Genomic DNA, 25436 nt, shown 5'->3' on the forward strand with positions numbered 1-25436 from the left:
ATGAGCAGCTGTTAGAACAGGCTTGACAAAAGGCTTTGTTAGTACATAAGTTTAGAAATCCACATCCTTGTGTTCCTTGATGTCCTACTGGAAGAAAAATATGTAACAACAACAACAAAAAAGTAGTTATTTTCCTGTTACTGCCTCTGTAGGGGAATGATAGTGGGAAGCAGATAAGAAGTACAAAGTATTTTCTGTTGAGACAATCAGAGAAGTCAAAGATTTTTTTTTTTTTTTTTTTTTTACTTGCAGCAGTGACCTTATCTGAGCCTTTTTTCATCAGTATGTCCACAGAGCACAAAGGAGCACTAGAACCCCATGCCCACTCCCAAAAGAGTGCTCTGCCAGCAGTGGTATTTAAAAAGACTTTCTGTGGTTTGCATCCCATTGACTCCTGCTGCCAGAGTCATTGGAATTTCTCAAGTCCAACAAACCAAAGAATACAGAATGTCTCAGGTTAACCTGGACTTGTGTAGGAATGAATCGGCTAGCCAGGCCACAAATGTTGGGCATCAAATGAGTTCTACTTGCCTCTTCCTAGACAGGGTGTTTGTTATTGTTTTTTGTTTTTCTTCATTATCTAAGGGTTTTTTTTTTTTTTTGGAACACTTTTTTTTTTTTAAAGGAAAATCCTCTGCAAATTCAGTCCACCTTTCAAAGGTATCTATAGGATAAAACTAGAGAAGTGAAACATTTGCTCTTACTTGTCTCTAATCTAGAACATCATCTATCAAATGATTTACAAGGAAAAGTTACCTGTATGTGTTCTGCAAGCTGTGCTTTCTCCTTGTCCTTACGCTCCAAGCATCTCTTCAGTTCTTCTACTTCTGACATTACAGCGTTATGATTCAGCTTTGCTTTCAGCTCCAAAATGTGTTTCTCCAGTTCTTGCTTCTCCCTCTCATGTCTTTCAACTACTATAAAACAGTGGGAATATAAAACATACCACCTATTTTTTGTTTCCTCATATTTGTTTCTTCATTTGTCTTTTCACCATTTTTTTCTCCACRTGACTATTTTTCAATTCTTGTTTTTAATCAAGACATCAGTGAAAAAAGGCAACATGTACACCATAACATTCTACTAAATGAGAATGTAATTGTCTGCTTATTCTTATCTGGTCATTTGGATAAGATAGTTTTAGATAAAAAAGGCAAATAAAGAAGAGAACAGGGAAGGGAAGAAACCATGGGGAAAATTTTGGTGACAATGAAATTCTGCGATAAACTACAAATTCAAGATTTTATCAAAAAAATCATTTCCTAATTTGAAAATCATACTATTTCTTAGTAATACAATTCTACAATTATTCTCATCATGGATTTTTATGGGTAATATTGGTACTAATTAACTTTATAAACGTGAGCTGTTAATCAACTGTTTTAGTTCAAACAGCAGAGGAACTGGACTGAGGTTAAGCAGAATTAGTTTCTAGAGTAAATAATACATCCACTGCAAAGTGAGAGAGCTGTACCYGTTCTAATTCTCTTCTCTTCTTGTTCATCCTGGGAGCTCTGGCGATGCAGAGCAGCATGTGAAATTTGATGTTGCAATTCCACACGATCCTCTTCTGCTCTCAAGAGTCGGGAACGAAGATCCTGAATCTGAAACATACACACAAGTACAAAGTGCTTAATAAAAATCCAGAATAAAGAATAAATAGGGTGCTGCTTAAAAAAAGCAAAAGCATAACAATAACAAAAACGTTACATAGCATTACATAGGTAATAATTTTATAAACAAATCTCAAGAGCGCCAACTGGAGCACTCTTGAGATTTGTTTATAAAATTATTACCTATAATTTTATACACACAGGAGACACAAAGGTTGGCAGGTACACCGAACAACTACCAACAACAACAGTTCCTAGGTGTAGGTCAAACAACTATTCAAAATGAACCATTTTATCTCATTAGGTTGGTAACAGCAGTGTATTAACTTCCCTAGACCAAACTCAGTTCAATCATTTTACATGTTGTAACTGTAACTTTAATATTGCATTGCTAGTAAAAAATCTATACAAATTTGACAACATATTTTATGTAAATGTTGTTCATTAAGTGTATAATATCTAAGTATATCATATTCTTAAGAAATATAGGGGCTTTTAACGTTTTATTCCTTTCTATCACATCTTAACACAAAGATGACATTTTATACAATTAATTACTTTTGAAAGAAAATATGTCATATTACAACCAAAGGAAAATAACTTTTAGCACACATCTATTGGAGAATGTATGTGATATACTATTACATTCCATACACAAGGAGGTAAATTTAAAACAGTAACATATCCATCTCAAACATCTGCCAGATATTCAAGACAAACAGCTAATGCTAACTCATCCATATGCCAGTTACTCTCATTTATTTTAACTCTTTTTTTCCTCCCAACTTCTCTGCAAGAATTCAATAAACTTAGGAAAATAGTTACTTTCCTRATGCTATAATCCAGGTTCATACATTTTTTAGATTCTATCACATCTACATTAACAGGCACTGTTTGGAGCATGTTTTATTTTCCTAGCACAATAAAATACATAATGACAAAAATTTCTATGTCCCTGCATGTCCCTTGCACTCTTGTACAGACAAGGGAATATTTATTAATATATAAGTTATGCTAGAAGACACTATGAAGGATCATTACRAAGTCTGTGTTTATGCATTGAAACAGTATCATAACTATTTTAAAAGCTTGAAAGCATGAAAAATAAAAATAGACCTCAATCCATGTATTTTAGACTCTTCTTATCTTACTGATACTTTCTTTCCATGCTTTTTCTTGCTTCCCCAAAACAATGTTAGCAGAGTACAAAATAGACAGATAGAGCATGACAACTCAGACCTTGCCTAGGATTAAAACAGGAGGATTTTGACCACACAAAAATAGCTACCTGACACAAAAGGGCTTCTCGACTGCCTTCTGACTGATCCAGCTTTTTCCGGGACCGCTCCAGTTCCTGCTCTAGCTTTTATTACCAATTAAAAAAAAGAAGAAGAAATGTATTCATCATAGCACTAATTCAGATTTTCAATATTTAAATAAGTAATACTGGCAGAAATAACATAAACATCTATTCAAAAGTAAGCTACAGAAAATCCCTACTTATCAAAAATCTTAAAGAAAACTTTTACACATACTAAATCATTGCCATATTTATCTTCATTATATTTGCAAATTAAACTTAATTAAAATTAGAGCCTTTTTTTTTTTAACCAATATGGCATATGCATAAAGAAAAGAATCCAGAAGAAAAGAGTATGAGAACAATAAACAATCAAGTCAAGAAGTTTTTAAATAAAAAACTRAGAAATTTTTCCAGGCAATGTTTAAAATTTGGGGGGATAATTTCAAACTCTGAATATTATGTCACTTTCGATTTTTTGAAGTCTTTGTTATACAGTTTATTCATAGAAGCTTTGAAGACTACATGTATTGATAAAACTGTATAATTATGTATATTTTGTGTTCCTTTGGGGTTACAAAGGAATTAAACTTGAATTATTCTGGATATTAAGAAAACYGAAAAATTGAAGTGTTTAGAATTCCAAAGAACTAGAATCTTTCATAATGCTAACAGAGTTTAGAAATGTGTAATGAGCAAAACGAGGTACCATTTTGAAAAACAAGATACGAAATATTTTCAGTGAATTTTAATAGCTCTTTTGCCTAACTGATTCCTCCACGAGAGCAATAATAGACTAGAATATGACATTACAGACAATTAAAACCAGGGGAAAAAAGACAGAAAATTTAAGTCTTACTTGGTTCTTTTCACTTTCATATTTCACAAGTTTATTTTTCATGAGTTCTTCTGTTTCATCTGATTTTGCATCTCGTTTCTTTAAAGCCTTTAAAGGAGAAAAAAATATATTGGATCATAACTATAAAAGTTACTGAAGTCTTCTTTACAAGTCTGTTAAAATGAAAGAATCTGCTGATATGTTTGAGAGAAAAAGTGCTTTCTGACTATGTTTAATATTTCCAAATAAAGCCAACCTATATTGCTAAGAAAACATAAATATTAGACAATGCATAATAGACAATGCATAAATACACCCATGCCAGCACTAGGCCAAATACAAAGTCAAAACTAGCATTAATATCCTTCCAATCTATAGACGTTCAGACAGCGAAAGCTGACCCCAGACACTGAGATGAAGAAATAAGAAGAGTTTAGAGATAGACATCATGCAGCTTTTAAATTAAAAAATGCACATTTATATTCTAATTATTTTTACATGAATCTGAACAAATGCTTAAAATTACAGCATTAAGTTAGGATCAACTGGTACATCTCTGATCAAAGATTACTTACTTTGGGGGAGTTCTGTTTTGAGGAGTGATGGGGGAGAAAAATCTGTGGGACTGGATTATCAGAATTGTCAAATATTCTCTCAGTTACTCTAAACCCTTTTCCTATCTCCCTCAAATTGAAGTATCTAAAGTCATCTATGTTTTTTTTCTAGAGCATTTTATATCAATAAAATCACCTTGAAAATCAGACTCAGAAAGTTTTCACGCTCTAAAAAACAAGACTCTTCACAGAATCACCGGCAAAGGAATGCAGTAGCCTTCACAGATATTAAGGACAGATAATAATTTACAACATGAACATATAGTTAAGTTTTGAGAACTGAAAATTTAAGAGAATCATTGAGTTATCTTAAATATTTGTTAGAAACTCCTGCTAGTAGATTTCTAGCCTTGTTGATATAAATTGATGTAAATTTCAACAACTGTGTCATTTTTCTGTTTCTTTACCACACTACACGACCAAGCACTTTTAATGCTTGCCACGAGTCACTTTACTAGAGATCTTATTATCTAATAGTTTTTACTTTCTTCCAATACCATGAAGCAGAGGTACATCTATTCTTTCCATCATTACTTGCCAGAACTATAGCAGAACAACAACAGAAACACAGAGCCTTTGGAGAGAAAGGTCTTCTATACAGTCTATAGACCTCACTGTATAGGGCAGAAAAATTTCACTGTATCAAAGTAATGGTAAAAGACCAACCTCAAGCATTCAGCTTCACAAGGTTTGCTTTGGAGAAAATAAGAGGCTGTGTGCACCTCTCAGGATTACAGCCTCATCTCAAACCACATGGTTTTCAATATGGTTCTTCAATATAGTTTATATTAAAATCTGACTCAGTGGAAGATATTTATTATAACAGCGCAACTGAAAGATCCAAAAGTATTATGCTMTTTAATGAAAAAAGCTTTGGTTTTACTGATTCATACTCAGATACTGCAAGATTGTAACCTATTCAAGATTTTGTTTAACTATTCATTATGGATCCAGGCCTACCTTTCCAGTTAATTATGACTGCACACAAATCCTACACACTCATTTGCTCAGAAAAGGCTCTTGGGAAAACCCCAAAAGCTACAGGAAAAAAACAGACAAGAAGATCAATACTTCAGCTAATGCTTTCACTGAAGAATGATTTTTTTTTATGACTAGATATATTAGTTCAGAAGTATATTACAGAGTTGCCTACTAACTGCAATTTATTTTCATTTGCACTAGCCAAATTAGAAGCTCTGTTACATACAGTCAGCTTCATGCCAACCTTATTTTCAGTACTAAGCTACTCACAAATATAGGACTAAAAATACATCAGAACTTTATGTGCAGAATTTGGTATTCCAGCATCTCAAGGAAAACATTAAAGTTAAGATAGAATTAGAAATGCTGTGAATTTTTTCAAAGATTTTCCCTACTGATAACAAAGACTGCTTCTGCATCACTAATGCATCCTAATCCACAGGAGAAGCCACAGAAATCAATATGCCATCTCAGTTTGTCAAGATCACTCAATGATATTTAGGCCATTAAACAGTAATAAGTTCAAATAAAAAGGCAATCTTTCATATAACTGATACTACAATTAAGAAGTTCACTTTTATTTTCTGGAGGTAATAAAATATATCCATATCCWTGTCATTATTAAGAAAAAATAGTTCATACTTGTATACACATACACACACAAATACATACGAGTTACTACCTCACAAAGAAAATGGGACTACAGTAAAATTAAGAATATATCAAACGTGCACTGCTGCAGATATGAAATGCTCATTTTCCCAATGTGTGTTAGCTAAGTAATCTGTTAATCAATCCAAAAGGTCCAGGTTGGCCAGGAGATTGACATAGAGGTTCTGTGACTTGGCRAGTCCTTGCAGAGGAGCAAATCAAAGTGAGAAAGGGGAAAGGGCAGAACCCCAGCAGGAAGCTGACAGCCTTAACACGCATGTCCACCAAGGTCTCATCTTTGCTGCAGAAAGGTCACAAATAAGATAGCCCAGAGAGCCAATGTACATAGATTTAATATATAAATATATAYACACACACACGCTTACATAATATATTAAATATTGTGGTACTTATATTACACAGTACCTATAACATAACACGATACGCATAATTACTATTTTATTTCCTGAGTGAAAAACTATTTACTATGCCTTGTAAACTATAGTTTGTTTTAACCTTCATAAATTTAATATGTATTTTATATACACACACGTGCGTATACAAAACAGAAAACAAAAAAAAAAAACAACAATATAAATTGACTGTACAAGGGATTTTCCAATTTATATCCTTGGCAGCCTGGAATAGGAAAAAACAGGGGAGCCTGCTTTTAAAGATGTCTCCATGGCATGGTTTTGGGGTGGACCATGGTCAGAAGCAGGATAAGGCCTCTCATAGGCYACATGAACTTCCCACAGGTCTTTTCCTGAAGTTTACTAGCTTGGGATGCTATGGGAAGATTTAACACATGCACACCACTATACCTCATCCACATAAAGTAACTGCAAAACTTGAGAGTCATTCAGTCCTTGTTTTATATAAGAAATAGATGGGGAGAACAGGTACTACAAATGTCTGAGGCCTCTGTAACAACAGTTCTCAATCTTTTTCAGCTAATAAAGATTTTTCCAATAGAGATGAAGATTTTTTATTGCAACATTAAGCCTACTTTTTTCTTCTCTCTAATAAAAACTGATGATTTGGGAGTAACCCACAGACCACAAGCTGAATTTCTATCAGTATGAGACTGATCAGTACAACCTATTCATACTAACAGAAATAGAGACACAAAAAGTAGTAACACACCACAAGGGAAAGCACATCCYGGGCTGCTCCAAAAATCAAGTTTTTCCCCTTATCTGCTACATTAACAGCTAACATGGGTCCAGCTGTGTTACYTAGACAAACCAGTCATCTAAAGATATTTCAGTGACAGATATGAATGAGACCTGGCTATACCCTCAGAGAGAGATGCCAGTCAGAGCCAAAGTACAAGCAAAACACAGCATGTGTAATGGGGGACTGGTGGAACCTGGATATCGGTTGCACAGAGAAAAAAAAGGWAAAAATTGCTTCCAGGCCTGTCAAAATTAACAGCTTAAGACATTACTACTTTACTACTTGATACAGCTAGGAGGTTCAAAACATTCTCTGATGACATTTCTGTTTGCCTAAACTGTGCAAAGCATGAACAGTTGCTCTCATTTCATCAAAATCCAAGGTCAGACAAGGCAACTAGCAAAATCATCGGGACATACACTGTATGTAACAATAACAACTCATCTTGCTTTAAGAAATGGGTATATAATCATAAGTAATAATAATAAACTAATAATATTCTGGAAGGTGTCTTCAGGTTCAAAATCAAACTATAAAGAAACTCATTTGGTGTCCAATTAAAACAATTATGAGATTCTCTAACTAATCCATATATTCAAATTTGTAACACTGCAAAATAAAACACTAAAATGAGTGTATTATTTTCGCCTAATCAGAGACAGGTTTAGAACAATGATATGAAAGTGAACATGCACTATTTGCACTAGTGTCAAGTTTTTTGAAATAACTAGGTAAAGCTTAAATATTCCATGAATCCACACTAATTCAAAAGACCTAGATACTTCTCTCTATATTTTTGAGTGTCTGACTAGACACAACACTTAGCCTACTGATCTAGAATAACAACACAAAACTTGATGCTAAAAGATGCAAAATTCTAGATGCCAAGTTCTCAGTATATTTCACAGTTAGTATATAACCAGATGTCACCTCACTTTAGGACTCAGCTGATGATGATGATGATGATAATAGTGGCATAGTTTGCACATCATATGACAGACAGACACAGACAAGCAGCCAGAGAAAGAAACAAATGTTTCGTCATGTTCAGTTGGACCCTGAAAATGTATGATTCAGTAGTTACAGATTAGGAGAATAATTCTCCTAGGATGGTAAAATACTGACAAGTAGTGGTCTGTTATGGGCACTGCACTTTCCTTTAAAATTATAACAAGTATTTAAACCTCACAAAATTGGAGAGAAACAAACAAAAAAAAATGCTGATCTAAAAAGCAAATGTGATTTTGATTTGAAAAGTGTAACAGGCAAACCAATGAAACAATTGCCCCATTAAATAGCCACAACTTCTTTAAATAAAACTCCTTCATAAATCATTCAGGCCCAATTAAATGATGGGATTTCACAACTCAGTCCAAACCCTGCCATTCTTCCAGTAATGTTACTTGAGAAGCATCTTAGAGAAATAAAAGAGGGCAGAATGAGACATTAAATCTACACAATGATCACCACAAGACTGAGGCCACAGACAAAGCTAACAGTCCATCTAACTCATAAATCGAAGTACAAAGGAGAAGAAGCATACAAAAAAAAAAAAGAACATTTTTTAGAAGTGATGTAGAAATATGTTTCACCCAAATAACTCTTTCAGCAAAAAGTTTAGATATTTCCTTTCTTTTGACTAAAGCACACAAAAGTGCTTCTAACATTTAAGAACAATGTTGCTGAACTACTTCTTCAGCAGCAACTTGGACTATTGAAATCTATACTATATTCCTGTTAACACTTATTTGCAATAGAGATTTGCTGCTGGCTTCCTCAGTACATACATACTACCCATACRCATTTCACACACTTCAGGCTCTCAAGGAGAAAGCTCTCTGCCCCAACACGTAGCTAGCTGTAACAGACATAAGAGGTACCATAGGAGACACTTCCCTCTCCCACAAAACATTTAAATGAAGGACCTCATATCTTCACAGTTCTCAATCCCAAAGTTAAAAAAGAGCAATCATCGAAAGAGGATAAAGGAAAAAAGAATAGGAACTTGGCAAATGAGTATCACATCTCTCAAATTCTATTAGTGACAAGTAATATCCTGTTGCAACGTTCTTTTTACAAAATGAAACTCAATTGCTACCACCACCTCCAAGCTTTCTTGCACAGGATGAGCACATATTACAGCTCACTGACTTCTATTCCATGCTTTATCCCTAAACATGCCCATGCTTCATCAATAAGGGACATCTCATTTATTGGAAGCAGATTTGCTGCTGCTTCTGATATTCTTGAGGCCAAGAGAAGCATCACAAAGGAAGCAACYGATCAAAAAGCCACGCAGCAGAGAGATGCAACCTGTGCCCTTCAACCAAGGTGAAATTATTCTTAATGAATGCAGATGTCCACCAATAACCTTTGGGTGAGTGCACACTTGTGTTGWTCTATACAGAATGAAGAGATCCATCTTGTCAGGAAGCAGGTCCTCAACCTCATTAGCTTCATCTCCTGAGAGTTCATCTGAGTGGACTAATGGGACCCTTACAAACTTTTTCAATGAGATGAGTTTCACAGAASTATGAAAAAGGTTATTTCAGAATAAGAACAAAAAATCAGCAAATATATTGTGTAAAGAAGCTGGTGCTTTTAAGATATAAGTTGTAAGGCAGTCAAGTAAGCAAACTTCCACAGTGAAGTCTGAGAATCTCTTGAAACTTTCCTTACCAACCATCCAAYCTCTGTGGCAAATCTATCACCAAGTAATGAGTGATAAGTCAGAGAACAAGTAAAATAACATCATTAAAGTAATATATTTTACATAGGTTCTGAAGATTTTTATCAAGAATGTTAGCATTTTCTTTACTAAATACTCACTAAGTAGGCTTTGCCTAGATGATCTAAATTAAAATTTAGGATATATAACTATCATGAGAAATGGTATAAACAAGCAAATTTTCTATCATTTAATGTCAGATCTAAGCTCATATATATTTCACAGAAAGATTAAAAAGTAAAATACATCAATTGAACCAATTAAGTTGAAGCAAGCAATGAACAAACTGACAAGCTAACTAGTACTCAGATTGAAAACAGAACTGTTGAAATAACAAACTTTTTCAACTTCATACAATGAATGTCATTTATGTGTATTATGTGCTCATCATTTTAATAGTCTCCTGCATATAAGAAAAAGTGCTCAGTTACTCAATCTGCCATACCTAGTTGAGAGTTGTTTTATTTTTCAAATCAAGAGTAGATCAGTCCTAAATTTTACATGAAATACAAAAGGTGAGCTTCTAGAAGGAAAAAAAAAAAAGAAAGAAGTATCCAGCCCGAGGGCTCATAACTCAAATGCACAATAATATGAAAGCCTTTGAAATACACTTGACCTCATTCAATTGAAAAAAAAATATTTCTTGTCAGGAAATCATTAAAGCCAGTATCAATCTATCTCTACAAGCAGTATAAAAAGTAATTTTCGGTCTGCAGATAATATCAAATCACGCCAATTCTTTTCACTAACATCCTTCTATTGGACTAAACATCCAACAGATTCATTTAGAAGTGGAAGTAGGCATGTTAAGATCTGTTTCTAAGAAACTCATAGTAAATAAAGTATTTTCTGAAACATTCTGGTTCTTTTCATCCTTTTTTTTTTTTTTTTTTTGAGGGAGCAGGGAGGATGGAGTTTCAGGGCAGGAATGCAACTCTACTTCTGAAATACAAGTAGAAGCATTACATGCATTTTGACAAACATTACTTTTACCCATATTAAGAGAGTATATTCTCATCTCAACTGCAACCTCTCTGAAGAGTCCATAATCTTATATAAAATAAAACTCTAAACTAATACTCCTCAATAGCACTGCATAACTTATATGTATGATTGGCAAAGACTCAAAGAGCGTAAGGCTGTCACTAATATTCAAAGTTCAAAATATGGAATTGCACATTTCTTCTCACCTATAGTCTTTTATAGGTCAGACAGAGATGACATTACAAATCATATCTTGAGACTTAATTAAAAAGTTAGAATATTTGAGACTCACATATTTTCCTAATAGCAGTAGAGTCAGAAACAAAAATGTATTTTTTCATAAATTCTCTAAAGAAGCCATAAAAAAAATCTAAGAAAGTTGCCTTCAATTTTGTTACCTAACATGTATATTCATACTTTTACCCTAAACAGTATTTTATACTTCATCAGATAATTTGCTTTAAATGAAACTAAATGAAAATAAGCACTCAAAGGCTGTCTGTCCAATCCACTGCACTTGACTGTTAGTCAAAATTGATTAAAAATACATTGTTCATTGCAAATTTTACATTTTAGARTATGAAATGTTTCAAATTAAAAACAAAAAAAATCCATCTAATGACGTGAGTTTTTTGACAGTATCATAAGTAGCAGGGACTGTTCTTGCTATCATCTGGTATCAAAATCCATAGTGAGTTGATACAGTTGAAAGAATGCACCAAAATACAAGTATTCCTCTTGTTTCATAGGAATGGGTTCATAAACACAGCAACATCTAATTTAATTTGGAAAACCTGGGAAGTCTTTACTTGCATACCTCTTGCAATTGAATGGACATTTGTCCCAATTGGTCTTGGCGCCTCTCTACAAGCTCTCTTTCCGCACGCATCTTTTGTTCTATCTCCTGAAGTCTTCTCTCTACTCGTTCTGACACCTTGAAAAAATAAAAGAAAAATTAAAATAAATTAAAAAAAAAAAAAAAAAAGCCTGCAGGAAATAAGTGCCTATTACAACAGACTTAAACTCCTATGAGGAAACAGATAAAGAAAGTATGGGCCAGAAAGAAGGAAAAACACAACTTCTATTTCATGAAGTAAAATTGTCAAATATTTCCAGTACGTCTTACTCTACTTGGGTGCAGTATACAAATACAACCGATACAAATATCTCAAGTCATTTGTTAAAGCAATTTGAATAAAAAAATAATTTAACCTGCTACTAAAACCAGAGTTGCTTTGTCATTGCATTTCAAGCCGCTAGCAGACAGCTCCCTCTCGTGGGCAACAAATTAAACGAACATAATTAAAAGGTAGAGATGAACAAAAAATATTTATATGTTATTTATCTCTAGTTTAAAATAAAAGATTTTGAAGAATCCTTTGAAAGCAGTGCAATTATTAGAGTAGTCCTTTAAATGAAAGTTCCCTCTCCACAATCCCCCCCACGACCACTGAAAACAATTACATCTTAAAAAAAAAAGACAAAAAAAAACCCACCCTAACCCATGTCCTCTCATGGAACAAAACACAAAGATGCATGGGCCAACAGCTCACCCTAAACAAATTCTTTCTAGTACAACGAAATGATGCCCACTCTGATACAGGTTTTACTCTTTTTCCCTTAAAAATACAAATCTGCACCCCCAAAATGTCCATATTTTGCCATGCTCTCCCACACCGCAAAGGCAGGGAGCACGGGGAGACAGACTGGCCAGGCAGAACAGTAGGGTACAATCTGCCATCACCCTTCAGCAGGGACAGACTAGCTAGTAGTTCTCTCTCAAGCCATCAATTCTCATTCAACTTGTAAAAATTAAAATTCTTAATACTATTTTCATATTTAGTGGAAAATACAACTTTCAGAAACTACTAGGTATGGATCTAATCTGGATGGATGGACAGGTGGACTGACATGGACATAATGTGTCCTGATTCTTAATAAAAATAATCAAGAAATAGAAATATATTAACCCAAAAACTTTTATGCCCATTTAATTAGAGAAATAGCTCAATCATTTCAGAAAGGAAGCAACTAGCTGAACAGTAAAAAATGAAGAGTAAAAACAAGAGCAGAAAAGAAATCCAATAAATTTCTTTGGCTTTTCTATATATCTTGTTTTTAGTAATCAATTGCCATTTTACAAAGCTGTCATTTTCCTAATAAAGATTAGACAAGATTTATAGAACAAAACAAGTAATCCTCATTGAAAGGTTCTGTTGATAGTTAAGACAGCTAAATTTTACTCTGCATTAAAAATTGAATTTGTATTTAATACTCTAAGACATTACATTTCATTTTCATACTGCTAAGTTCTTGTAATAATTAACTGAATATAGATTTAATTTTTTAAAATTTAWTTTTTTTCCTCTAACTAAAGATCTTAAATAACAAATCTAATTATGATTTCCTTCCCCTCGCCCAATATAAAATTTATTGATAGAAAGATGGAAAGATCTGAACAGCATTTAACTACTAGTTTCAGATGTGCATGGTGGAGTACAAGTTCTCATTCTGTATCCACTACTTTTATCGCTGTGTTCCTACTACTGAAGTAAACACAAGGCACGTGTGCGGAAACAAAAGTTTAACAGGAGTAACATACTTACGTAGCAACAAAATCATAATTAAGAATACATTTATACTCAGGCCTCACCAATACAAGGAATTAGATGTAAAGAATGTAGCATGTAACAGCCCTTTTGTTTTTAATAAAAAACATGTCAGTTTGAAAACTAACCTTTTATTAGATACAGGAAGAACATGGAAGTTCTTGTGCAGCAGATTTTTTCTTGCAGAAATCCAAAAGCTTTAATATGGTAGGGGAGGAGACTGGGAAACGAGGCACAGAGCATGCAAGTCTAGAGCAAACCAAGCTTTATTACGCTGTATTTCGCAGGAGAACTAAGTGCCATCCCTTGCATCTTTCTGTGCACTCTCCAGAAAAGCATTTATGTCCTGGCAATGTTTAATGACCAGAWGTCCTGGAATGCAGTAAACTTACCTTTCCACTTTGGGTAATTTAGCATTGTTACACTGCCACAAGCTGGGTCACTTCACTAACTACTTTTCCAAGTTATTTATGCTTTGGATTAGCAGGTTCCTCTCAATCTCAGGTCAAATCCCTGAGATTTTCTCTGAAAATAATGTTTTTCTATGCTGAAAAAGTTTAACCTTCCTACTTTTAKCATTTTACGATAACATTCGGAAAGATCCCTTTTCACTCTGAAATTACATCAGCTAGCTTTTTATCCTCTTCACATCTTTCAATGTATTTCATTGAAGTCATTGCTATAGCGTATTCACGTCACTTCCGCACTGGAAACATTTTACCCATCTCATTTCCCAACATTTTTTCAAATTTTTGTTTTGTTTTGTTAATGAGTTAATTGGTATATGCAGAACAGACCCTAAAACTCAGTTCCCTTGCTTCCTGCCAAATGACTGACAACACTTCTATCATACTAGCATATATCTTGTCCTCTGGATCTTATCAGAAGACATTGAGGTGTAGACAAGTGATTCACTGAAGAACAGCGCAGCAAACCTCTGAGGTGCTACACTGCAGATAAAATGCTAATTCTAAATTACTGCATTCACTGCATAGTAGAATGTGATATGTCTTTTTAAAGCATGGAGTATCTGAATGATAATCACAACACTAAGAGTTGTGCCTCTGTATTAGGCTTTCAGGTAACAGCAAAAATATATGAAAATGGATTAGACTATGAAATTTTCCCTTCCCACACTAGCAATTAAGCACAGAAAAAAAAGAATGTCCCACTCAAAAACAGGGCAACATGTAGCTCATGCAACTAAATATAATCCTGTGGAAGATGCTAGATGCTTAATATGCAAAAAGAAGCATCCTGTTTCTTGAATTTCTCTCCTGTTTTTCAGCTTTCCACTGGTACACCAATCCTGCTGACTGAAATCTATTTCAATAGATTTCTGTTGCCTTCCTTGTTATTACCTGTTACCTATTTATCGTGAGTGAAGGATGGTGAATTGGGATGTTCCTGAACTGAAATTAAGGCACTGAGGACACACATTTCTGTACAATTTCTTATGAGGAAGTTGAGAATAAAAATATTTTCTCCTACAGAATCCTCCTTCATCTATAAGAAATCGAAATCTCTTCAGAAGAATTTCTGGAGACCAAGAGTTAGTCAAGGATCTTAAAATTCTACAGTAACAGACTACAGTTTCCACAGGCACTCTAATCCCATTCTTTACTGTAGCTACCACTGCAGTAATTTTTTTCCTCAGCATCCAAATTAAATCTCTCTTCTGCTTCATGCTTCACGAACGGAATGGTAGATCATTAGGCTTTGAAAAAGGGCCAGTTTCTCTGACAGGCAGGAAGCAGAAATTCTTGATTCATCAGATTTGAGGTTATGCTTTATGTATATGCTAACGTGAAATCTATGATAATGCTAATTTTCAGGGCAAGTCTTGTATGTCCTCAGTTTCTYAGGCAGCAGCACATCTTGCCCTAAAATTTTATGTGTTGATACTAAACTATCTCTCAAGATCCTTAATTCAACAATGTAATTGTCACCAATACCAATACTGTTTGCACACATCCCTTCTTGATGCTAGCACACTTAGCAATTGCACTGAGTAGTTGTATTGAAGTCAACTGATCTTGAAAATCATCCTGGTTAAAACTTACTGAGCTTGCTCCCATTACATAAGGGATCAAGAGATGCATACCCAAAAGCAGCCCATAACAAGGAAAACTGAGTTTCACAAATATCAGAATTCTTTATCAGAGTAACATCATTTACTCTTCTAGGCTATTAGGGAAAAGCAGAGCTAATGCARGCACAGCCTGTTACATTTTTCCTAGAACGCTGAAGAGGCAATCTTCCTTCTCTGATAAATTCTAYCGTATTAAACCCGCAATTGGTATACACAGATTATAGCCTCTGGCCTGAAGTCTGAAAAATTAAAAACTATATCTAGAGTTTCTGCCCCCTGACTTTGCAACTTCTCTTGTTTCTAAAGACTCTACACAAAGACTGGCACCTGACTAGATTTCTTTCTCATTTAAGTGAAAGACACTCTGAAGACTTATCTTTTATCTTTCAGAAGTTCTCTTTGCTGAAATGTTAAATCAATGTTTCAAGTTAAATAGCAGCTTTCTCCAAGATCACTAATTTGAAATAGAAAGTTACATATTTGTTTATACTTCAAACTAGCATCTGAAACATGAAAACTGTYGGATACTCACCCTCCTGCAATGAGATCATCAAAACAATATAATAAATATAAAAAGAAAGTGTTACCTAGTACTAGTAAAACTCATTAGAGAACTTCCTTGGAATCCTAAATTCCTAAATATATATCACTTTTTTTTTTTTAGGATTATTTACACTCACCGTTTCTTGTCTTTGGGCCTCAGTGAGCTTCTCAGACAACTCTGCTAGAGTCTTTCTCATTTCTGCATCAGTTCTTCAAAGAAAAATAGAGGTAAGAGTGGAAGTGCAAGAGTGCAAGCTCTTCACTTCAGAGTGCAAGCTAAACACAAACCATCTCTTGTACTTTCAGGTTACAGTAATGCCTTCTATCGTGTACTGCCTGTAAATTCCTACAATAATTAAAGACCAGCCTAAAGAGGTAAAAATATGATAAAAAGCACTATTCTTTAAGTGAAGATAATGAAGCATCAAGCTTGGAAGGCTACGTATGATGTTAACAAGTACAAAATTATGAACTTGTCTACACAGACACATCTATTATACAAACCGATGGGCATTATTTACATACATAAATACTGTATCATACGGGTCACGTGAAACAAGCAACTATCAGCACTGACTTCATGTACATGTTGTCCAATCTTCACTCTCCCCAGTTTTTTTTTTTTTTTTAATACAGAAGAACAAAGAAATCTAAGAATTATTTAAAATTTTAGAAGCACAATTATTTTCTACAGGGTTCTTCATAGAGAAATATATTCTGTTTATACCGGTTTCTTCTTGAAAGCTCCCGACTGATGTCATCTCCTAGACGAGCTTGTTCACTACTAAGATCTCGAAGAGATTGGTGGAAAGAATGTAGCTGTAAATTGAAGTACACAGTTTAAGAATTTCTGTGACATTTCCAACAAAAGTGCATATGCATACTAGATACGCTATCTTTTAAAGAATTAAGGTTAATGTGAAAACCCTATCATCAGTTGCTTTAGCATTAGCTATTATATATTTGTCCTGGAAAAAAGGCCATGCACACAAATAGACAGGTTTATTCCAGCAGAGGTAGCCACTCTGTCTGAAAGAGCAAAAGCAGATACTGACATTAACACTATCTCTAGGATACAGAAAGCCTAGAAGCTTATCCATTAAGGCAATTTTATATTTTCTGAAGAGTCATCAAGTAGACATGGGTTTCTGAGAAACACCAGTGCCATACACATCTGCCTTCTCATTTAGTCCGCCTGAAGTACAAGGGCAAATATCCTACTCAGAGGTATAACCTAGAGTTAAAATGAAAAACTGTCAGCCTCAGGATCAACTCGGGTTATACRTATGTAAGATGGCAAAAGCAATGAAATTCTGAGAAATCAACTGAAAAAAAAAAACCCACCATATAAAATTCCACATAGAACTTCAGCATATGGAGATGAACCCTAATTAAATACACAGAGATTAATATTCATTTCTGTACATGGCCGAAAGAGTACAGATATTATTTCAGATATTGCTTTTGATACCACCATTCACATCTTGTATGAAACTTTAGATAGTCACCTCTGGTATCTGTTAGTTTCATAGTGCAGAATGGCACAGTACATGACACAGGAAGCACACTTCAAAGCCAAAAGATTCTTAGCTTCATCATCAGAATAAATTCCTCTGATGTAAAAGTAAAGAGGCTACAGGGGGAAGGAATTCCTCTTAGTGCACTGTACCTGGTCCAAATTATCTGCCCCATTGACAAAACGAACACTTGCAGATCTAGACCTTCGATGTCTGTTGCCCTGTGAGTCTCCATAATCCCTGAGGGGAGAAGTAGGCACGAAGTGATGATTCCCTTTGAGATAAGAGATAAAAATAAGTAGGAAGGCAACATTTCATAAGGGAAATTTTTACTTCTGCTTTAAGAAAAACTTGCCTCTGATCTTCCCAACATCAAGGGCAGTACAGCAATTTTGTTCTTCAAACTGTTTGCCCAAGCAACAGCCTTTCCTCTACATGAATCTAATACTGTTTATGTGATTAGTATTTTCACATGCCTATCACACTAAAAAACAGTTTCAAAGCTTTTGACTAGAACACATGAAGGTTACAAAGGAATATTCCCCAAGCTGACCTTTTTTCTAAAACATAAATAAATAATTTTAAAAAGTATTTTTGGAAAGGGGTAGAAGAAACAACTACTATCTCTATAACATATATTATTTTAGCTTCATCTTTTTTCCTCAGTCTTGTCAAATTTCACCCATGTGCCTATAATCTTATGCATTTTCCCTCTTTGCTGTGAAGCAAACTTCAAAAACGGTACCACCTTTCAAATTTAACTTTATTCCATACATACCACAATATATGCAGCAGGCAAGGCAGCTTTATTCACGGAATGTCTTTTTTCTTTGAAGTAATCAGCAATAGCTTTTCACATCAGTATCTTTACACAAATGCTTTGGGTTTTTTTAAGTTTCTTAAACTACAATAACAATACATATTTCAAGTATACAGTAACATCTGGAATATTTTACCTGACACTGCGTCACCATCCAGATCACTAGGGTATAAGCTTGATAGAGAAGCACTTCTCATTCCAGAGTTTCGAGATAACCGCTGGCTCTTTAACTGGCCTATGGACTGTTGTAGCGTTTCTTTTAGCTGGGGAGAAATCATAAATCTACTGTTGTACTAACATTGGCAGCCTCAGCACCACAATACACCAGGACAAAATAAATAAGAGTTAGCAGCAACTCCAAATAACATCCAACAACATTGTGCAAAATCAAGAAAGTAACTTCAAAGATCTGGAATTTAGTTAATTCAAAATCAGCCTTACCTACCAATCTAACCTATGGCCCTAGAGTTTCATTAAGTGACTGTACATCAAAATCTATTTGCACAATTATACCTTCTAAAAGACAGCAGCCATTCCTCACTTAAGAGTTCAAAAAGACCTAATTATATTCCAAATTAGTTCTCCTTTCCGTTGTTTTTTTATKTTGTGCACTTGCTAACCTCGGGTCTTAGTTGTAGGTTTTTGATACCTCTTTTTTTTTTCCCCCCACATAATATCTACATAACATCCAGATCATCTGTCCTTGCCCTACCAGACCACTTCTGTTACAGTGGTTAAATTTTCACTTTATTATTTGCAATTATACATTTTTTTAAAGCTTAAAATATTGCTTTATATCTTTTCTTAGCCTTTTCAAGTACATATAGTTTTTTGTTATTATACTGTATTATTCAAACAAGTTAATTATCTAGGTAAAAATCTCAAATCAGAATACTTAAGGATGTTCTAATGCTTTCTTAAAAAGACAAACTACTTGAGGGAAAAAAAATACAGCAATGTATATATTTAACAAAATTTTAAAAATAGCTTTTGTGTTGAAAAAGCTAAACCTTAAAATAATCTACAAAAGTGCCTTAGGCTAAAAGAAACAACAGCAATAACTCAACTTTCAAATCTAATCACATCCTGACAAAGGCCTATCCTGCATCGCTAATAATGTTGAATTAAAAAGGGAATTAAGCAAACATGCTCAGTCTGTGTGCTCCAGCTTCACCTTGCTAATTTTCATATTCTCCACATGACACCAGATGCTAGATCATTTTTTTTAAAAGTATCACAACAGTGTTAAGAACCAACAGTCTTATGCTTCAGTTCCTTTAGAACAGAGCAATGCCAAGAAATTATTAAAGATTTTATACTTTTATTAGCATTTTTATTCCACATATTTATATTTATTTTAAGAAAATAACAGTTCTTTAAGGTATTTATAGAATGAAGAAAGGCTAATAATAGACAGAATAAAAAAATACTAAATGCATGAATTTGATTCAAAGATCCTTAATGTTCAGCAGCTCACCAACTAGAAGCCCCTTTTTTGACATCTCTCACACACAATCATCTCATAACAGAGTCCTTCTGCTCATCTATAAGCCGTTTAGGCGCTATCCAAATAGTACCTAATAGTTTGGTCCTTTCCATGTTACTTATTGCTACTTTTATTTAAGAGAAAAAGATCAGTGTCAAAAAAAAAAAAAAAAAAAAAAAAAAAAACACCCACCACTCCTCCCTTTCTAGTCTGTGTTTTTCATTTCTCCCTTAAAGCTCAGTCAGATGTTCTGAGATTCAGTTAGGGTCTTCCAACACTCTTCCAGTTCCTGCTATCTCAATTACGGCTCTACATTTTTCAAATGGACTACCCCATCAAGTAGGTAGTTAATAAAAGCTGACTTTTCCCAGAAACACTACCACAAAATGCATGCAATAAATTCTGACAAGTTAGGGAATAAAGGAAAAGAGCAAGATTTTTTTCCCCAACTCACTTGCATTGTACTACACATAGAGGAGGGCTAACCAACTGGACAAGGAGACTAGAAAATAATTTGCTAGATTAGTTAGTTCTTATTAGTTCTCATTAGATCTTCAAAAAAAATCGTGGGAGCTATAAGGGACTTGAAAGTGTTAATCACATTCAATGTTAGCCAACAAAACAAAAAAACCTTTCTTAACACAAGTAGATGTTTTCTCAGGTTTTCCATATTAAGCGATTTATTTCTCTCGAATATTAGTAAGGCCTAAACCAAAGCACTATGTACTAGAGTGCTGGACATCACACAGAAGCAGGTGAACTCCCTATAGCCCAGAGCAGGAGGAAAAAAGATGAGATGATGAGATACAGCAAGGTGGTAAACATTATCCCTTAGCGAGACATCTTTAGAAAATTCAGCTAAAAATCCACAAGAAAATACACTGGAGAGCATCTATAATCATCAAACGARAAAAAAAATACAGAGCAATAGCAAACCCATCAGGAAAATCTCACTGCTCTAGAACAGGGCACACACAGATTACAGCATTCCCACGTCTAGGGAATCAGGAGCAGGATGAACAGCCAGCAGCCCTTGGAATACAGTTGAGAACGACCAACCTCCTCAAAGACCCTATAGCCTCAGTAGCAAATTTCTTACAGTGCTACAGTCACAGCACACATCTCAAAGCAGGTAGTCCAACTAGTTTCAAAACAAGAATGGGAAACAGCTGCTCAGCAGCCCCAGGGTTCCTCAGGGAGAGGAGCTCTGCAGTGTAGAGAAGGGAGGCCCACAGAGACTGAAGAGCAGCAGCCTCTATATCCATCCTCCTATTACATCCTAGAACAAAAAGGGATATCCTTCACCATCCCATACRAGCAATACATTTTGTTACATGACAACACAAGAATTCCTTTTTTATTTTTTATTTTGGAACTCAGGTGCAATACGGGTTTGGCAGTTTTACTTTAAGTCTAAATGTTTATAATTATCCCTAATATTAACCTAATTTTGGATATATGCTAAATACATGAATGCATTTACAGCTTCAGTCCTTCATTTGGCCTTTTTCCCATGCCCATTGCTTGGGCATGCACAGTGCATTAAAGCAACCAGCAGCTACCAAAACACACGCATTTCTGAGCCAGCTTTCTGCATATTCAGAATAAGTCACTAAACAAGATAAAACACTATTCCAGTCAAAACATRTGGACTGAATACAAATGAATAATAATTTCCCTAAATTATTTTACAATCAAAACCCTTTCAGGACAACTGCTGATATTTAAATGCACATTAATCCTTTTAAAGTTACAGCAGATGGCATCACCCAGCTGTTCTTAGAATGTTAATACCATTTAATTAAAAGAAAAGGCCCTTCAGCTTCTCAAGGTATCATTTCACACCACAGAAGTTGACCRCTTCTTGGCATTGAAACTTTGATATAAACTGATCTCTACTTCTACAGTAAAGAAGACCAGCTCAGATMTTTTATAACCAAACAGACCATCAACAACCAACCTTCTTTATCAAAAAAACCACTCATAATCTAACCCAGTAACATTCTCTCACAAAAATCTATACTTCTGTTGCTTTAAGAACTTTATTATTTCCTTTTATTTTAACAAACAGATGTGCTCCAATACTGTTGTATAATAGTAAGTCGGAGCACATCCACATATCCTTGCTACAACATCACGGCATGTGGCCCTGTGCTCTCAAAAACAAAATAYAAGTAACTAGAAGTCCATTAGCACCACTAGTCAATTCCTTTTTGATTATTTTATCACATCCCTACAGTAGAAAACTTTCAATAAGTATGTTGCATTATGTTGCACTGGCTTCAGCCAACAAGTAGAAAATAACATCTCTTATTGTCAAGTCAAAGCAGTGATTTTATGTTAGATTTGCCCTTAAAAAAAGCATTGGGCAATTTTGTTTCTTTTTCCTTCTCAAACTCAAACTTCCATTATTATTATTATTATATATGTCAAGTGTAAATGCCAAGAATATCTAAATCAGTAAACCTCATTTTCCTCTCACCTAAAAGAGACACATAAAWAAGCATTGGATAAAAAAGCATCTTCAAGTCCAAAGAAATTTCAACTTCTATTGCCAGATTTTGCTTTTCACAGTTATTTTGGATATAAATACAGCTATTTTTGAACTCAAATACTCCTCTGCAACAGTTACATATACACATATGCAATACTTAAGCTGTAATTCCGGTACACCTGAGTGCTTGGATAAATTTCTGAGATATGCAAATCCAGCTTCTAAAGAGACTGTTTTTAATTTAATATTATTCCTCCTGCATTTGCAAYAGGCATTAAAGAACTACATCATAGTGGATTTTTATTTTGAAAATCTTAACGAATCTAGGTCTTCATCCTTCCATAAATATTGTCAGTTTCCTAGCTTTCCCCAATTAAGAGMAGCAATATTTTCCAGGAGAATTAATGGCTTTAAAGATACTCAGCAAAAAGGTGCAACACTGGTCCACWGGTGGCTTACATAGTATAAACATGTTTGCTTGTTTTGTTCTTTTTGCATCCTTGTCTTTGTGCTTAAAAAGTTATAAAATTCCTGGAGCAGTCCACCAAAACAGGGAGCAGAGCTCTGAGAATGATTTATAAGATGGATTCTATTCTAATACTTAAAGCTYAAGCAGGAAATGGTTAAAGTTTTCATATTTCTCCTCAATCTGTGACATAATCAAAGGCCACCTTCCTGACACAGGAGAACAGACACAGGTCCAAACAAAATTTCTGAGTGAGATCACATTCATTTGGATGTTTTTATAGACTACCTTTGGGAATAATGACAATGAACTACATYTAGTATCATGAGTTAAAAACTATTGACCTTAAATTGTTTCTATACCCAAGAGAAATTCCACAAGCTTAGCAGCTCTTATCTAACTGTTTCAAGGCAATACACCTGCTCCAGTTTGTTTGGAGCCAAGTTATAATTCTTTTCTAACCCCGGGGCACTGATTCAGTTCTCTGTGTTGCCACCTATTTTCAAATTTGTAGAACCCTAAATATATGAGATTTTTACCCTTCCTTAAACTCAGACAAAGTTGGTTAGCAAATTGAGAATGTACTGTTGAATAGAAGATCAGACAATATAATTACCCACTGCAATTAAGATTTTATCTTATTATGATCTATTTATGCAAAAGAAACATGTTACCTAATACTCTATTTTACTAATGCATGTTGTACTTGACATTCCATTCTCGTGATATATATTACCCGCTGCCAACAAATTTTTAATTATCAACATCATTTAAAAGAACACTTAAAAAGTTAAGACATAATGAAAGTTGCTCACAGTTGCTATGGCTTCAGTTTGTTCCTTGTTGTATTCTCTGTATTGTCCTAGCATATAGTCAACATGTCTCAGATTTCTGTTGGTATCCTTGAGAAAGAAATGGAGGAAAAGTCAAGAGACACGTGTTTAAGAAAAGGTTGAACATTCCAAACCCTATTAAAGTAATCCTGAAGATGAAAAGTGCCTCTAAAGATATATATATATATATGTATATATATAAAATCTCCTTTACAATACAACAGTAATGTTCTAGCTTATGACTAAAAGTTCACACCATTTCAGCTACTTTGTAGAAAAAAAAAATCTAACACCACTTTGCAAGATTAACAGATTCTACAGATTTCTAACAGATTTCTACAGTAGCATTTTCATGACAGCTCTGGACATCTCAGCATGGCCACTGCAGTCCTGCCCTCCCCTTCCATGCTATCTTTCCTTCTCCTTGTGAGAAGGATCATGTGGAAGGCCTGTCTGAAAAACAGCCCACAAAAAGGAATTTGCTTAAAAGGAGAGTTTCAGAACAGCACCTAGGAAGAGGTAAGACACAAACAACATTTTGACAAATGTCAGAAAAGCAGCTTTTAAGAATTTTGTCAGTATTTTTATTATACCATCTCTTTTTTAGCTTCATGATTTTCCAGACAACATATTTAAAGAATAATTTTAGCATTGCATATGATTTTTTCTCTTCTCACACATTAAAAAATATAAAATAGTGTAAATTTGTAATTGAGCTCACACTTGTGCTGTTCAAACTAGAATGGCACAAATTTGCAAATATTTCTTCTTACTGTGCTATTCCACATCTAGAAGTTATGTAAACTCTAAGTTGTATTGTGAGCAAGGAGACCACCTACTGTCAGTTCAGACACAGTACAATCAATGACCCAAATCCTTTTGTGCTTGCACAGAAAGCAATGTTGCCCATCCCTACAGTATCTTACACAAATTCAGAAGTGCAAATACTACGGACATTCAAACACTATGAACATTCTTAATACAACCTGTAAAGTGCTTGCTAAAGTGTGGATCTTCTCTGTAACTTCCTCAGCACCGTGGTTCCAAGCTCTGTTGTGAGTTGCCCTCAGAGGCGGCCGCCTTCCAGCTCGACCCCTAAGGAAGTTGTCTGAATCGCTAGATGACTCTGCCATTGGTATCTTGAAACCTAAGCAGGAAGATCAGAAAGAGTAATGAGTCTTAAATACTGACCATAACCACATGGTCTGACTTGCACAGTATGAAAAATAGAGGGAAGAAAACCACAGGCTAATCAACTTAAATTCAATACATTATGGGGGGGAAAAAAAAAACGACTCTAAGCCTTTCTAAGACTATAGAAAAGTTTGTTCTCCAAAAATGCAGAGTAATGGCTTATGTCAAATCGATTGAATTCCTTTAGCAACAATTAACAAAATGTACTAATAGGAAAGGAGCAGTAAAGTAAAGAAGTACCAAGTGAGAATCCAGAGTAACTGCAATAGCTCTTTTCATTAAGTGATCTGATGACAGGATTTAATGTGTTTATCAAATTTGGAGCTGATGGACTTTATATCCATCCTGAAAACATGTTTGTATAGGCAACATGAGGACAGGGGGAAAAAAAAGGAATATTTGGGAGCTGTAGTAAATCCAAAATTGAATATGAATCAACTGGGTCATGTTCTAGAAAGAAAAAGCTAACACCATACAAGAGGAATAAGGATAAA

At 34.5% G+C, this 25436-nt stretch overlaps 1 protein-coding gene across 1 annotated transcript in view; it reads right to left on the reverse strand.

Moving 5' to 3' along the window:
* Window positions 1-24881, reverse strand: part of CEP128 (centrosomal protein 128) — a 91830-nt gene extending 66949 nt beyond the window's left edge. Inside the window, exons 1-11 of the mRNA XM_026048312.1 lie at window positions 24735-24881; window positions 23731-23817; window positions 18606-18732; window positions 17802-17923; window positions 16860-16951; window positions 16270-16342; window positions 11706-11822; window positions 3773-3859; window positions 2902-2976; window positions 1475-1604; window positions 757-917 (exon numbers count right to left, since the gene is read on the reverse strand). Of these exons, the coding sequence (XP_025904097.1) occupies window positions 757-917; window positions 1475-1604; window positions 2902-2976; window positions 3773-3859; window positions 11706-11822; window positions 16270-16342; window positions 16860-16951; window positions 17802-17923; window positions 18606-18732; window positions 23731-23817; window positions 24735-24881 (1218 nt within the window). The remainder of the gene's footprint in view (window positions 1-756; window positions 918-1474; window positions 1605-2901; window positions 2977-3772; window positions 3860-11705; window positions 11823-16269; window positions 16343-16859; window positions 16952-17801; window positions 17924-18605; window positions 18733-23730; window positions 23818-24734) is intronic.
* Between the last annotated feature and the right edge of the window lie 555 nt (window positions 24882-25436).

The sequence above is a fragment of the Nothoprocta perdicaria genome, unplaced genomic scaffold (genome assembly GCF_003342845.1).
Source record: "Nothoprocta perdicaria isolate Ctin4 unplaced genomic scaffold, notPer1 scaffold_53, whole genome shotgun sequence".
NCBI lineage: Eukaryota > Metazoa > Chordata > Aves > Tinamiformes > Tinamidae > Nothoprocta > Nothoprocta perdicaria.